Source organism: Anomaloglossus baeobatrachus, chromosome 3 (assembly GCF_048569485.1).
Source record: "Anomaloglossus baeobatrachus isolate aAnoBae1 chromosome 3, aAnoBae1.hap1, whole genome shotgun sequence".
Classification (NCBI taxonomy): Eukaryota; Metazoa; Chordata; class Amphibia; order Anura; family Aromobatidae; genus Anomaloglossus; species Anomaloglossus baeobatrachus.
This window is the reverse complement of record NC_134355.1, coordinates 634501596-634519113: the sequence shown is the minus strand read 5'-3', so window position 1 is coordinate 634519113 and position 17518 is coordinate 634501596. Positions and strand designations below refer to the sequence as shown.

Here is a 17518-nt window from a genome sequence, read left to right as displayed (position 1 = left end):
CGCACCCCCCATCGTGCTCCATCCCCCATGCTGCACACCCCATCGTGCTCCATCCTCCATGCTGCACACCCCCCATTGTGCTCCATCCTCCATGCTGTGCACCCCCCATCGTGCTTGATCCCCCATGCTGCGCACCTCTCATCGTGCTCCATCCCCCATGCTGCGCACCCCTCATCATGCTCCATCCCCCATGCTGCGCACCTCCCATCGTGTTCCATCCCCCATGCTGTGCACCCCCCATCGTGCTTCATCTCCCATGCTGTGCACCCCCCATCGTGCTCCATTCCCCATGCTGTGCACCCCCTATTGTACTCCAACCCCCATGCTGCGCACCCCCTATCGTGCTCCATCCCCCATGCTGCGCACCCCCCATTGTGCTCCATCCGACATGCTGCGCACCCCCCATCGTGCTCCATCCGACATGCTGTGCACCCACCATCGTGCTCCATCCCCCATGCTGCGCACCCCCCATCGTGCTCCATCCCCCATGCTGCACACCCCCTATTGTACTCCAACCCCCATGCTGCGCACCCCCTATCGTGCTCCATCCCCCATGCTGCGCACCCCCCATCGTGCTCCATCCGACATGTTGCGCACCCCCCATCGTGCTCCATCCCCCATGCTGTGCACCCCCCATCGTGCTCCATCCCCCATGCTGCGCACCCCCCATCGTGCTTCATCCCCCATGCTGCGCACCCCCCATCGTGCTCCATCCCCCATGCTGTGCACCCCCTATTGTACTCCAACCCCCATGCTGCGCACCCCCTATCGTGCTCCATCCCCCATGCTGCGCACCCCCCATTGTGCTCCATCCGACATGCTGCACACCCCCCATCGTGCTCCATCCGACATGCTGCGCACCCACCATCGTGCTCCATCCCCCATGCTGCGCACCCCCCATCGTGCTCCATCCCCCATGCTGCACACCCCCTATTGTACTCCAACCCCCATGCTGCGCACCCCCTATCGTGCTCCATCCCCCATGCTGCGCACCCCCCATCGTGCTCCATCCCCCATGCTGCGCACCCCCCATCGTGCTCCATCCCCCATGCTGCACCCCCCCATCGTGCTCCATCCTCCATGCTGCACACCCCCCATTGTGCTCCATCCTTCATGCTGCGCACTCCCTATCGTGCTCCATCTCCCATGCTGCACACCCCCCATCGTGCTCCATCCCCCATGCTGGGGCCGCCGGGGGCGGGTCCGAGCGTGGAAATGTGTGCCGGGGCGGGGCTAAGCGGGCGAGGCGTCAGCGTATGCCGGCTCCCTGCACATGTGTACCGGGAGCCGGTGTACGCTGGTAACCATGATACACATCGGGTAACTAAGGGAAGCGCTTCCTATAGTTACGCGATGTGTATCATGGTTACCAGCGTACACCGGCTCCGTCACGATCGCAGCATCGCAAGGTTATGTCCGCCGGGGGCGGGGCCAAGTGTGCCAACGTGTGGCGGGGGCGAGCGGGCGAGGCGTCAGCGTATGCCGGCTCCCTGCAAATTTGTCTTGGGAGCCGGTGTACGCTGGAGCGGGCGATGCGGGCGGAGGGCCGGGCAAGCGGCTAATCCATGCGGGGGGCGTGGCCAGGCCGAGGCGAGCGGCCAATCCGGGGGGGGGGGCGGGGCCAGGCCGAGCCCATCGGGCCAATCCGACAGTTGTCACTGTAACGACACTGTTACGGTGACACAATTTTGGAGCAAGACAGACAGACAGACAGAATAAGGCAATTATATATATATAGATGTTGTTTGTGATTTTACGGATTGTCTTCTTTCTTGTTTTATAAAAACATACTGATTTGTTAATTTAGATTCTAAATTGTTAGTCCTGGTGAGGACTCGACAGATATATGTGATGAAAACCTATGTACAGCTCTGCACTATATAAACAAATAATATAAGTAAACTGTATATAATACATAAATGCTAACTACTATGATATAACATCATGTATTTTACAGAAGTTATTCCAAAATCGTCATCCTGGAAACCAGTCTTTCTGAATAGCTGTGAAACAGAAACCAATATTGCATCGTACACTGAGAAAGGTAAAAGTACAAGATTGTATGAACTGCTGTGAAATGTAAAGATGCCTATGAACAAATGAATACATTGGAAAGTCTTGGCTCTCTAGGACACTTAAGATTATGTTCACACAGTGCGTTTTTCTGCATTTTTTCCTGCGGCAAAACCAGATCTCTTGGCAGTAAAAAAACAAAAAAAATGTTTTTTGTATGTCATTTGTCGACAGTACTTTTTTAAAGTGCAGCAATCACCAGGATTTTCCATTATACCCTAAAGCTAGTGCTCTACTGGCGCTATCATGCTGATTCTATACATACCTATGAAAGGGGACAATATATACCATGAGGGCCCCATAAGGGGGACAGTATATACCAGGAGGGGGACAGTATATACCAGGAGGGGGACAGTAGATGCCAGAGGGGGACAGTAGATACCAGGAGGAGCCCAGTATGGGGACATATATACCAGAATGGTGACATATATTCCAGGATAGTGACATATACTGTATACCAGGATGGGGTTATATAAACAACAGGAATGGGGAACATATGTACGAGGATGGGAGGACATATATACCAGGATGGATACATATATATTTGGATAGGGGACATATGTATCAGGATGGGGAACATACCAGGATGGGGGACATATATACCAGGATGGGGGACATATTTACCAGGAAGAAGCGAGGATGGGGGACATTACTACATAATATGTCATTAAGATTTAGAACGCTAAATGTATATGTGTGCACTCCTGAGGCTCAGGTCGCCACAGGGTACTGCACCCCACTTAGGGTGCGGTGCTGATCATGGATCCAAAGGAGGTTGGTACCGGTTTCAACATCAACAACCACTACACACATGGATTGTGCCTTCCCCTCTGGGGACAGGGCTAGCGTTGGGTATAAAAGGGGTTTCCAACAGTGTAGCATTTACAGGATGCCATCACAACAGGGATGCCAATCCACTAGTTTAGGACTTGGGTAGGGGGAGGAGCGACCACCAGGGGGAGTTAGGAGTCACACACACAGTTTGCAAATTTCAGCGAGTTCTCCAGCAGGAGTGACAGTGAGCAGACGTCTTTCCCGGTAGCTCCTGTGGGACATAGGAGTTTAATGGTCGCTGAGGAGGATACCATGTCAGTTCCACCGGGACCAGCGCTGTTCAGGGTGCAGCACCCTTGGGTGGTGTAATTCCACGTTGCATCACCAGATTCTACCAGACGGAGAGGTTCCATGCTTCTTCGACCACCCAAGTTTCCAAAGCCAAGTGGCATATAGGACTATCGGGCCTCGATCACGGTCAGAGTCAAAGGGATCCCCGCTACTGGCATAGGGAACAGTACTCTACTTAGTACAGAAGGGACTCTAAGTTCTTCGAGCCACAGGGACCCGCACTAAAAAGCGCAGTGAGGAAGAGCCCACAGACTACCGCACCGGTTCTTACCTCCTGCGGATTCGGTATCGACCTAAGCCCAACATGGCAGTGACCAGTGTGACCGGGCTGGCAGCTGAAGTTGTGAGTAAACTACACCCTGAAACCCACAGAGACTATGTTGGCTCGTCCTTACCGGTGCCACCGCTCAGAACTTAGGTGCCAACGGCCATTAAATCCTTCTTTATCCACCTGGGGCCCGCCCTGCCTGTGGGGAGCGACACCATCCTGGCTGCCTTAACACCTGCCCCGGCGAGGAATTCTGCAGCAGAGGTTACTCTTGGTCGCACACCACAGGTGGCGTCACGACAAACTTTCCTAAATACCCCGCTTCCCCCATCATTTACTGTATGTCTCGGGGCAATGGAACCGGGCAAGGCCACCCCGTGACAACACCTGACCCGACCCGAAACGGCCCGGCGACGAGTAGGTTAACCGCCTGCCCCGTGGGGCACTACATACTGTATACATACATATACATATATCTGACCAACATAAGAGGGGGGCCCAGGTACCAATTTTGCCCATCGAACTCTAGTTATGCTACTGTATATATATATATATATATATATATATATATACACATACACACACACACACACACATGTATGAAATTATTATTATTTGAGTACCTATTGGATATTAACTTTCTGTTTCCTCTATTTGTGATTCTGATTTTTAGTGTCCCATAAATCGTGGCAGCAAACATCCACACGTAATGGTCCCTTCACACATTCCCTCTGCTTACTTTGTGTCTTTTTTTCCTGTCAGATGTGTTTTCAGAAACAGGGCATCTGGGGCTGAGCTGCTGCAATCTAGATGTGGCTTCTCTGTTCATTATGCCAGGAGCTTATTTGAAGTTCACATAGAAATCAGCTAACCCAAACAACAGTCCACATTCAAAAGAAACAAAATGTTTAATATGTTTTCATTGTAACATAATGTACTGTACATGTATTTGAAATATTTTAGGGTTATTTTTAAAAGACGGCTCAATGTGGTCCTTGACTGAAGAAATGTATAGCTTTGCATCTATCTTTATGTTGAAATACATGGGATTATTAATGCACGATTCTACTTCTAATTTACACTAAATAAAAACATGACATGAAACCTGTTGGATAATTTAATAAGGGGTCAAATATTAAATAAATAAATAAATAGCTCTTTAAAAAAAAATAAATACTCAAGTAGAATAACCTATTAAAATTACGGCTCAGTCCTAAATGACTTGGACCGAAGGTAAGTCCATTTCAGTTACGTAAACCATTGGGTGTCACATCCCTCTAAAAAAGTATGTGGAAAATAAGGGGCAGGTGGGCCGGGTATCTTCAGAGGTTTGCTAGGGAAATGCTCTGATTCAGAACTCCATAGAGCTTATATCTGAGATACCATCCCGCCTTCCAGCTGCTCGACCAATCCCCAGAGATCCAAATTCTAGTGGGAATGTATCACCAGGGAATCCTTTTCTGTTCAGTAACAAGGCAGTCCCGCCAAACTCCATGGAGAGTAAATTAACTCTTTGAGAAACTGACAAAACAATAAGATTAGGATAGGGCAAAATGACACGCAAAAATACAACAGGTATAATAATCACATGAGACCCTTTTCTTTAGGATACAGGGGCTTCACATTTTTATCTCACAAGTTAGATGTTATCATGGTGCAGAGACTAAAGGTCCAGTCACACTAAACAACTTACCAGCGATCCCAACAACGATAGGGATCGCTGGTAAGTTGCTAGGAGGTTGCTGGTGAGATGTCACACTGCGACGCTTCAGCGATCCCACCAGCAACCTGACCTGGCAGGGATCGCTGGAGCGTCGCTACACGAGTTGCTGGTTAGCTCACCAGCAACCAGTGACCAGCCCCCAGCACTGCGTGGAAGATGCTGCGGTTGGTAACTAAGGTAAATATCGGGTAACCAACCCGATATTTACCTTGGTTACCAGCGCACGCAGCTACACGTGCAGAGAGCAGGGAGCAGCGCACACCGCTTAGCACTGGCTCCCTGCTCTCCTAGTTACAGCACACATTGGGTTAATTACCCGATGTGTGCTGTAGCTACATGTGCAGAGAGCAGGGAGCCGCACACACCGCTTAGCGCTGACTCCCTGATCTCCTAGTTACAGCACACATGGGGTTTATTACCCGATGTGTACTGCAGCCACATGTGCACAGAGCAGGAGCCGGCACTGACAGTGAGAGCGGCGGAGGCTGGTAACAAAGGTAAATATCGGGTAACCAAGGACAGGGCTTCTTGGTTACCCGATGTTTACTGTGGTTACCAGCCTCCGCAGAAGCCGGCTCCTGCTGCCTGCACATTTAGTTGTTGCTGTCTCGCTGTCACACACAGCGATCTGTGCTTCACAGCGGGACAGCAACAACTAAAAAATGGCCCAGGACATTAAGCAACAACCAACGACCTCACAGCAGGGGCCAGGTTGTTGCTGGATGTCACACACAGCAACATCACTAGCAACATCGCTGCTACGTCACAAAAGTTGTTCGTTAGCAGCGATGTTGCTAGCGATGTTGCTTAGTGTGACGAGGCCTTAAGATATTCAGATGCTAATGTGATAGTAAAGAAAAGATTATACAAAGAGATATATTTGAATTTCCCTACTACACTACTACACTGGAGATTACAATTAGAGAACAACTCACAATTTCCTAAATGTTAAGATCATCGTATAGTCATATGTGATTATATCCTAACATGAGTAAACTAGCTGCATTTCAAGTCTATTTCATAAATTTAATTTTTTAAAAAGCACATAATAAAAATGTTAATGAGATAAATGTAAAAGAAAAATGATCAAAATTAGAGAACACTCTCAGATACCTGCAAGTTATTGGTGTTAATCTGGCACCTGGTGCTAAATTCCCTAATTATCTGACAAACCCTATTTAACTGGCAGCCTAACTTTCCAGTTTACACTGACTTTGCAAAAATTTCCAAAGTGACTGAAACCCTCCGGCAGCAGGTTGTCCAGATGAAGGCCAAGGGGGTGACCCAATCAGCCATAGCAAGAGAAGTTGGTTGTTCCAAGTCTGTGATTTTGAGAATATCGCATCTAACACATCCCAAACTTTTTCAAGTCGCCCAAGAAGGCTGGTCACCCTCAAAAGACAAATGTAAAAGAGGACAGGATAATGCAGAGAATCTCCATTGATAATTGTTTCAATACTGCAGCTGGAATTGCTTGGCAGTTCAGCACTAAACAGCGTAAGGATCTGTCTCATCAGACAGTGTCACAACGTTTAAGAGCATTTGGACTGAATGTCCACTTTGCAGTGACCAAACCTCTCATTGGCAGAAAGACTGAAAAGGCTAGAATAAACCTTTGGTGAGGAACATGTTGTGTGGACAGAAGAAAAGTTCAGAGGAGAGGTCCACAGTTCATTTTAGTAATGAAAGCAAGTTTAATTTATTAGGGTCTGATAGCAAAAATTATGTTCATCGACAGACTGGGGAAAGACTGAACCAAAAGTGTGCTAAGAAGTCAGTGAAAGGAGGTGGAGGAAGTATCATAGTTTGGGGAAGGATTTCTGCAGCAGGAGTTTGACCTCTCATACAGCTACATGGCAGAGTGAATACAAGTGTGTATCAGGACCTTCTTCAACAACACGTGGTTCTTTACTTGCGTTCCTCACTCAATCAGCCAGTACTTTTAATGCAGGACAATGCCCCCTGTCACACAGCAAAACAGGTAAATTAGTCCCTTGAAACAGAAAATATTGAAACAATGAAATGGCCACCCCAGAGTCCTGATCTAAACCCAATAGAAAACCTTTGAAAAATCCTTGGTGACAAAATTTTGGCCAAGAAACCCACAACAGTGAAAGAACTGTGGGAGAGACTGGAAAAAGAGTGGACTAAAATCACAGCAGAGCAGTGAGAGACTAGTGATGTCCTGTGGCTGCAGATGTGCTGAAGTCATTTAAAGCAAAGGCTTGTACACATCCTACTGATTGGTGACTGTTGTTACCTTCAGAACATTTACTGACAATCTTTCTCTGTACTACAGTCATTGCTGTTCTCTAATTATGATCATCACATTTTGGGTCAAAATAAAGGTTTTAGGTTGATAAACTTTGAATCTTTTTGTAAAACACTGTTCTATTAGCATGGTGTAGCCCTTACAAAACCCCCTCAAATGTTGATCAATGTAGATTACATTATTTCTGAAAAAAGCAAGTGATCAGATATTGTCCTCTAATAGTGGTAGGCGATCCCGAACTGTAAAGTTCGGGGATCGTACTGACCACATAGTGTTCGTGTACACGATCCCGATCACAAGCTTTCCTGGGAAGCTCCTGTTACAGATCGGGTCCAAGGGCTGTAAAAAAAAAAGCACATTATTAAAAAATATTCTGATCATACTTACAGGTCCCGCGATGCGTCCTGCAGACTCTGTCTCCCACCTGCTTCTGCTTCCACGTCCGATCATTGCTGTGCCCCCCAGTAAGCACCACTGCCTAAAGGACCTTCCATGATTTCATAGCCATATGACCAGTCTGGTGTGAATGTTGTACATACACTGGCTTACAGACTGGTCACATGCCTATGACATCATCAAAGGTCCTGTTAACTGAACTTTGTCACTTTGCGAGTCTTGCATCGCATCACGGTGCACAATATCCTGACAGGCGCGGTCGGCTGCATGTATTTCCATGCAGCTGAAGTGCTCCTGTCCTGAGATCATCAGGTGCGGGGTGATGTAATGCGAGATACACGTGCAATCATACCCTCACTGTCAGCCTGCTTCTCGCTCTGTACAGAACGAAGTAGCAGAGCTGACATGGCTCTCTCTGCTTCTCACTTTGTATAGACTGTGTCTGTACAGAGTGATAAAGCTGACATTGCACTCCCTGTGAGCTACGTCGGACTAAGGATTTTTTTTATAATAAAGATGGAGTCTCTAAATTCTTTTTTGTTTTATTTCTAATAAAAAAAAATTTCAATGTTTTTTTTTTTTTACTGTTTACCAGAAATTCATGGTGGCCATGTCTAATTTGGCGTGACATCATAAATTTCGGGCTTAGTACCATCTGAGAATACAAGGCTGGTATCCCCTTTCTTGCCCAGCGAGCCACTACCACCAAGGCCACTGGAGGAGTCGGGTAAAGCACCTTGAAATGGAGCTAAGAAACAAAACGCCATTTCCAGGGGCAACTGTGGGCTGCCGAGAATCCCAGCCCCCAGCTGCCTGGCTTTACCTGACTGGCGATCAAAATACGGCGGGAGCCCAGACATTTTTTTTTTTTTTATATATATAATTAAAAATAAAAATTAATGAGCTTCCCTGTATTTTAATTGCCAGCCAAGGTAAAGCCAGGCAGATGGGGTGGCAGCACATAGCTGTCCGCTTTATCTGCGCTGAGAATCAAAAATACAATGGAGCGCTATGTAATTTTTTTATATTATTTATTTTTATACAACTATATATTGTGAACATTATTATGCTATCCTTTAATTTTGATCTCCAGTTCATGTTGTGCACCTTTTGAAACCACAGTTCACTGTAAGCAGTGTGCTCTACAAAGGATAGAGTTACAGCTAGCACACAATGCAGACAGATATCTGTAATTGGGCTCATCCACCTCATTAGTAGGTTGTTTGATCTGTTTACTTTCCATATTCCTCAGTTTATGGCTTGGTGCAGAAGAATGTTTTTTTTCTCATCTCAGAAAATTGGTCCAGTTATACTAATCACATTTTTATCAGAGTGTGAAAATCACACCCGTACTCAGATGTCATCCAGTTTGGTCAGATTTTTTCCACGGGCCCATTTACAAAAGCAACTTTGGCATGCTGTGATTTTCTTTCCCTACAAACATGGCTCTTGGACTTGTGCTGATCTGCTGATGATCAGACACATAACCAACACAAATGTTTGGTATTCTTCGCTTCTGTCCTGCGAAACCTTCCCAGTAGAGTAAAAGTGTCACTTATGGAAAGCTGTACTCATGGCAGTAATGTGAGAGGTTTTTGTTTACAAAACAAAGAATAAATATGTTTTCCTATCTTCCCACAGAGGGATCTATTTCAAGTGTTTATTTCTGTTAATTTTGATGATTATTTGCTGGACAATCAAGCACAGTGATACTGTGGTTAATAAACCAGGTATTGGTACTTTTGGCAGTATGGACAGGTGCCAAGTCCTGTTGAAGAATGAAATTTCCATCTCCAAAAAGCTCATTGGCAGAGGGAAGCATGAAGTGCTCTAAAATTTCCTGGTAGACGGCTGCACTGACTTTGGTCTTGACAAAACACAGTGGAGCTACACCAGCAGATGACATGGCTCCCCAAACCATCACTGATTGCGGAAACTTCACACTAGACCTCAAGCAGCTTGGATTGTGGCCTCTCCACTCTTCCTCCAGACTCTGGAACCGCGATTTCCAAATGAAATGAAAAAATTTACTTTGATCTGAAAACAACACCTTGGACCAGTGAGAAACAGTCCAGTTCTTTTTCTCCTTGGCCCAGGTAAGATGCTTCTGGCATTGTCTATTGGTCATAAGTGGCTTGACACAAGGAATGTGACAGTCGTAGTCCATGTCCTGGATACGTCTGTGTGTGGTGTCTCATGAAACACTGACTCCAGCAGCAGTCCACTCTTTGTGAATCTCCTCCAAAATTTTGAATGACCTTTTCTTAACCATCCTATCAAGGCTGCGGTTATCCTAGTTGCTTGTGCACCTTTTTCTACCACACTTTTTTCTTCCACTCATCTTTCCATTAATATGCTTGGATACAGCACCCTGCGAACAGCCAGCTTCTTTAGCAATGACCTTTTGTTGCTTACCCTCTTGTGGAGTGTGTCAATGACTGCCTTCTGGACATCTGTCAAGTCAGCAGTCTTCCCCATGATTGTGTAGCCTACTGAACCAGACTAAGGGACCAGTTTAAATGCTTAGAAAGCCTTTGCATCTGTTTTCTGTTAATTATTCTAATTTTCTGAGATAATGACATTTGGGTTTTCATTGACTGTAAGCCATAATCATCAACATTAACAGAAATAAACACTTGAAATAGATCCCTCTGTGTGTAATGCCTCTATATAATATATAGGAATAGATCCCGCTGTGTGTAATGCCTCTATATAATATATAGGAATAGATCCCTCTGTGTGTAATGCCTCTATATAATATATAGGAATAGATCCCTCTGTGTTAAATGACTATATATAGTATATGTGTTGCCCTTTTTGTATTGAATTACTGAAATAAATTAACTTTTTGATATTCTAATTTATTGTGAAGCACTCGTATCTCTCTGTACTGCATCCCCAGAATAATAATAATAATAATAATAATATAACATGTATTCACCAATATAACGCAACACAATTAATTCCATAGCGCTTTACATACATCAGCAACATAATAGAGTAGAAGGAGCATGGATAAAATTATACAGTTGAAAGGTGAAGTGTAGCTGTGAATCCTGCATTGGGGTCTGGTAAAACACTTGTAACTAGCAATATTTTCTCTGTTTGTATCCCTGTCTCTGTGTAGCTGCGTTTTCTTAGGCCTCTTTCACATGGTAGGTGAGTGTAGTGAATATACAATGAGCATAATGAGCAACCCAGAAGCAACGGCAGAGGCAGAGATAATAGCGCCGGAGACAGGTAAGTATAAAAATTCTTTATTTTTAGGTGATGTGTTTCCTCTGGTACATGTCACACTGATGCCACACGGATCACATCAGTGTGTGGTCTGTGTAATATACATGCTGCCGGAGAAAAACAGACTCATGATCCTTCTGAAAACACGGACGCGTGTGCAGACCTATTGTTTATAATGGGTATACGTGTTTCCGTTTCTCCGATACGTCTGAAAACGGACGTCACATGTACCGGATACACGGATGTGTGAAGGAGGTCTTTAGAGTCCAGAAAACCGGAGGGAACTAAAGAAATGTCTGGCTGATAAGTGGAGAAAGTGGACATTTTCCTCTAATATGATATATTTTAAAGTGTCTTATGGTTGCTGAGTCCAGGAATAAAGAGCGAGTAGCAGAGATGGCTAATAATTGGATATTCGATTCATTTGTGCTCATCAATGGAAAAGTTTACATATAACAATGGAATTGGTTTCTTTCACATTTCCAAAGGGTCTGGGATCTGTAGATTACGCTCTTCAGACATTGATTGATGTCATTAGTCAAAGCCCTATACAGTATATGGTGAAAGATTACATTTAACTGAGATCCAACACAAGATTTATTTCCCATATGTCTTATTTATAAACTAGTCATTACTAAAAACAAAAACTAAAACAGCACTGGTCAACACAAAGAAATAATCAGGAAAGGTAATATGTCTGTATTATGGAGTTTGATGTGCTGATTCAAAAATATGCTTACTTTTGCTCTATCACATAAAGTTTCTGAGATAGAAGTATTTTTGTCATTACTTTATTTCTGCATTTTCAATGTATGCTGGGCCCCTCATGATATGCTCAAGTTGTTCAAATGGTCTTCGTGACTGGTTGAATATGAGGAAAGTGGCTATGCCATTTGCTGTTCCCAAGATATGGAGAGAACCCAAAAATTATAGTGATGACTGCTACTTTTGTTTTGTCAAACTGAAGGGCTTTTCTACAAAGAACAAACATAAGATTAGTTACCCTGAACTTGAATCTGCGATTAGGCCAGTTCCACATGATGGTATCTTGCCAGTTCTTGTACTACCATTGTCTGGAGTGAATAAAATTGAAGTAGAATATGAAGACTATGGAGCTGAAGCTACTGGCGAAGACATAGAGACCTTAAGTCAAAATGAATATGTACCTGATGGAGCAGCCAGAACACTTTACTCAACATGAGTTAAAGGATTTCATCAAAGACCTTTCATTGTCAAAAGATAAAGCTGAATTTCTTGCATCTAGGTTGAAACAGAAGAATCTTCTTCATGATGATGTCAAAGTTTGTTATTACTAAAACAGAAGTAACACTTTAACACAATTTTTCACAGTTGATGGATCAATGGTGTACTGTAACAATGTGAATGGCCACTTTGAAGAACTGAATCAAGAGTTTTTTGTTGCAGATTGGCGATTGTGTATTGACTCATCCCAGAGAAGTTTGAAAGCAGTGTTGTTTCACAATGGAAATATGAAACCATCAATCCCTATTGCTCACTCATGTCATCTAAAGGAAAGTTATGAAAATGTGTCAGTTGTTTTGGATGCTATACAATATATGCATCATCAATGGGATATCTGTGGAGATTTGAAAGTGATTGGTCTGCTAATGGGAATGCAAGGAGGTTTCACAAAATATTGTTGCTTTTTGTGTTTATGGGACAGTAGAAATACAGTAGAGCATTATGTTCATTGTAAAATCAATTAGCAGTCAGTAGGGGATCACATAACCATACAACATTTAATGTGGAATTTATCCATCATACCTTATGAACTAATTGCAACATCTTTATATGTGTTTTTTAACATATTTTTGCTGTTATAGTCTGTACTGTTAGTGTTGGTTCTGAATGAGATAAAACCCAAGCATATGGCTTAAAATGTTGATAAAAAGTAGAAAAACCAGCTCACCCTTAAGGATCTGCAATGTCCAAGTGGTGTAGAACCACAAGATCTATTTTTCTTAAAATGTTGATACAAGTATCAGTTGTCCCTTTGATATCACATAATGAGGACTATGCTACCTACCGGTATGTCTCATTGAAGGGAGGATCAACACATTAAAGCCTATCCTTCTTTACAATGCCTTTGTATGTCTTGAAATCTTAGATCGGGGGAGTGATCCGGCACAAGAAGGTGGTCCTGGTACTATTTCACCATAAGACGTTCCCTTCTTGCATGTTTCCAAGTGCAATAGCATTTCCGGCATGTTGTCAGGATTGATTATAGCCATCTCCCGCGAGGATGTTGGTTTTTCCAGTGTGAAACAAAAAAAAATGTAATTTTGTATTATTTATATGACTTTGCCAAAAATAAATATATGTACTTTTGTAGCAGAAGCGACAGACTTGAATTAGTTGAAGTCATGGATTTGATTTATTATAAAATAATAAAACGAAAATCTTTATTCCCAGCCGGTCATCTGTCTGTCAAATAGAGCCCGTCGTTCCCAACAATACTCGGCACTGTTGTTTATCTATTATTTCAACGAAAATGAGAATATCATTACTGAGCTGCGTCTCACGATAAGACATTTTTATCTTCTCCCCAGCAGTGACATTTTCTCATGGGATTGGAAGAGTGACACCTCTCAAGACACGCACAGGTCCTCTTAGGATTGGCCTGTCAAAGAAAGCAAAGATTAAACAGCTTCATCCTTATCTCCGATAGAAGATTCATACTCTGGAGATGGCAGAAATGGATGGTATTAGTATTGGTGAGGATTTATAAGGAAGAATCAGATGGTTCAAAGAAATAAATCCTGGTGAACAGAAGCGTTATATGTATTATGCCTATAGGTGTTTGAATGTTTTAGCTAAATTAAATTGAGAAGTCGTTTTAGTTCCCTGGCTTTTAGTATATGGTTTTGAATATAACCCTGGAAATAAGACGACAGCCTATATTATATCTGTATGGTCAGTCTTACTTTTGATGTTTATGTCAAGAAATAAGTATTGTCTTGAGGCTCTTACTAAAAACTAATCAGTTCTTGTACTTTTATTGAATTGTTTTAAATTGATTGTTCCCTTTCAAATATAATTTTTCCTTTCCTGCATTTTGTTTAAAAAGAAAGAAAAAAAAAAAAAGTGCTGTACTTACCATCCATGGGTCCACTGTTTCTGCCGCTGCTCACCTTGTCAGCCAATCAGTGAGATCAGCAGTTGTGATTCCAGTGTAGAGAACGACCAGCTTCAAACCGCTAAGCTCACTAATCACCTGCGACACTGTTGACGTGTCGTCAGCACCGCTACAAATGCCAGACACCAGGAGCAATTGGTGAGACTCATCACTGGACCTGGAGAGGGTATGTACTGCGCTCATTTTTTTCAAAAACAAAATACAAAAGGGACAAATTATACATGAAAAAGAACAACCCTTTTAATGAGTTCTATGCTTTCAGTAAAAAAAGTTTTGTTAAAAATAATTCTAATCGTTAAGGGAATTGCAGTATTTGTAAGATGGTTGTACATTTAGAAGTTGAGTTCTGATGCTGAATCAACATGTTATTTGCCTTCTTACAAATGAAGCATGAAAGGGTTACTGCCAACATGTAATGTCATCACATATTCACAGAATAATGGATAACTTGTAAATCAGTGGTAGTCCAAGCAATTGGATCAACATTGATCCCAATGTTGGGGCTTCAAAATGGCCCAACAGAATCGAATGTTGACTGCGCAATCAAAACCCTACTCCATTCTTTCTCCAACTATTGGGTTTCCCATGATTTTGAAAAGCCCCATAGGAATTAAATGGTGGCTGCGGATGTGCAACATTCATTTTCCATGGGTCTACTAGAGATATCTGATCGCTTTTCTCACCTACCTCCAGCTGTCCCATGGAACAGGAATCTAGTGGTGCTGTGCACTCATGAACACCTTTCAACATTTCAGAGCCAGTATCTATGGGAGTACTTGGCTATCTTCGACACTCCCAAAAATAACAAATGGAGTGGTGGTACACATGTGTGACTACCACTCAATTCCAGTGGGCCATTTTAGAGCCTTATTTTTCTTGAGACCATGGGGTTCCAGGGATCACACAATAGTGATGAGCTAGCACTACCATGCTCGATTGCTCGGTACTCAAAACGGGCAGGTCAGTCACTTGGACGGGTTGTACCAAGGATAATGGATTTCAGTGGGAAATGAGCATTTTTCCAGAACATCAGGAAAAATGCTTGAGTTTCTCATTGACTTCCATTATCCTTGGTACACAGATCAAGCCCATCTGGGTGTCCAACCTGCTTCTTTTGAGTACTGAGCACCGAAGCATGGTAGTGCTGACACATCACTAGTTACGAGCATCTGGCACCCGAGCATGGTGGTGCTCGCTTATCACTAGTTACGAGTATCAAGCACCCGAGCATGATAGTGTTCACTCATCACTAGTTATGAGTACAGAGCACCCGAGCATGGTAGTGCACGCTCATCACTAGTGATCACTTTAGATGTTGGGAAACAACTTTTAAGACATATGCTTCTGCGAAAAATTGCACTGAAAAAAAATTTACCATGAAAATCCACACGGTTTGTTATATGAAAGGTTACACCACTACCCTATCAATAATTTGGAGTGCACTTTTTCATCATTATATCTGCATATTCTGATTTTGGGGGGTCCCACACTTGGAGTCCCTTGCAATCTGCAAAACAAAAGGAGGGTCCCTTTGGCTTCTGCACAACAACACTCCTGGCTAGTCTTCTCTATGGGGATCTGAAGCGTAGTCCCAATCAAGTCAACTAAATCTGTAAAAGTCCGAGCACTCAAACCCACAAGATCAGTAACAATGGCATAGTTGACCTATTAAAGAGTTGTTGAAGATTCAGCAAATTAATCCAAATGTACTGTGTGATAAAATATTATATACTTTGTTTTTCTTTTTTGCCTAAAACAAGATCACTTAAATGCCTATTACCAGAGGTCAAAGGTAAATCCATCCGTACCCATCTGTATTCCAATGAAAAAAGTAGTTGACGCCAGAAAATGTGGGATAATTTCAATCTGTGGGTGATGTGGTACCACAATGTCAATGCTTTAAGCAACTCACAATGTACTGTTTGCATTGTTGTCTAGATTACATTCATATTTTAGAATTGAAATCAAAATAAAGCTTTATTCACTGCTTTTGGATTTATTTTTTTCTTGTTGACTTGAGTAGAGTTCTGCCAGCTTCACTGTGAACACAGTAACCACAATTTTTCAAATCTGGGCTTTTGTAAGCCAATTTTAATGAAGGGGGCGCTAAAGTAAGATGTGGTAAATTCACTAAAAGTTTAACGAAAAATGTTTTACCTGTGGCCAAACATTTCTGTGCTCCAGGACACAACATAATCCACATGAAAGTTGTCATATTAAAAGGCAACTTCAGATCACAGCCATCGCAGGGTCTGGGAATACAAATTCATCACAATGTTTAACTCTGTGGACACACGACTCAACCTCTCAGAAGGATTTATGACTCATTACAAAATCTGAGAGGTCAGCTCCAGAGACTACGAGGGCACCAGGCCTCTGATCCTACATGGATATTGGGACAATAAAACTCACACCACTAATCAAAGCTAATTAAGGATTCACTTTCCAAGCTCAGTGTTTGTTTATTTAAATGTCCTTTTACTATGCATCGCTCTGCCCTGTTTTGTGTATATATTTGTGTTTCTTCAGATATTTTGTCATACCATGCCTGAGAAAGAGACCTGAGATGTCTCTAAAGCTTGCTTTATAACATCATATTTTATTTTTATTTTAGTTAGCCATTGAAAGGTCACACAACTACAAAATTTTAATTTTGTTTCTCTCACTGAGAGCAATCAATCAAATTCACTAAAAGGCGTGTACTTTCTTGTGTCTGTTAGCTGATTTGCTTCATCGTAAGAAATGTATTCCAGTCAGGGACCAAAGTAAATGTCTGTATTAATTTTCTTTACAATTATAGGGAAGAGCTGAACCCCATAGGGAATGAATGGAGCAGTGGTTGAGTATGTGCACTGCTGCTACATTGTAACGTGTAGTCAGACACCCACAAATTAATAAATTATAACCTATCCTCTGGATAGGTGATGTCCAGTGAAAACAAGTTAATCCTTTTAACCAAATTAAAATAAAAAAATGCTTATACTCACCTCCCGTGCTTCGGCTCACTTTTTGTTGATTACTAATATGGCCAAAGATGGACATAGAGAAGCCAGCGGTGGTTGGGCACGTTGGTCATGTGACGTAACAACCTCATGTGAGCCCTGCGAACGCGAGTGCCGGCAAAGCTGTAACGGCACCGGAATGGGAGGAGAGCATAAACTTTTTTATTTTAATGGGGCAAAATGTGGGATCAAGTAGTGGACAACCCCTTTAAAGTGTATTTTTACTTTTAAATGGGGGAGGCACTTGGCAGTCGAGCGATGGTCT

At 43.1% G+C, this 17518-nt stretch overlaps 1 protein-coding gene across 1 annotated transcript in view; it reads left to right on the top strand.

The window, feature by feature from the left end:
• Positions 1 to 16233, top strand: part of RAD51AP2 (RAD51 associated protein 2) — an 82880-nt gene extending 66647 nt beyond the window's left edge. The window contains exons 2-3 of the mRNA XM_075338784.1: positions 1958 to 2044; positions 13665 to 16233. Of these exons, the coding sequence (XP_075194899.1) occupies positions 1958 to 2044; positions 13665 to 13783 (206 nt within the window). The 3' untranslated portion in view covers positions 13784 to 16233. The remainder of the gene's footprint in view (positions 1 to 1957; positions 2045 to 13664) is intronic.
• Positions 16234 to 17518: the final 1285 nt, after the last annotated feature.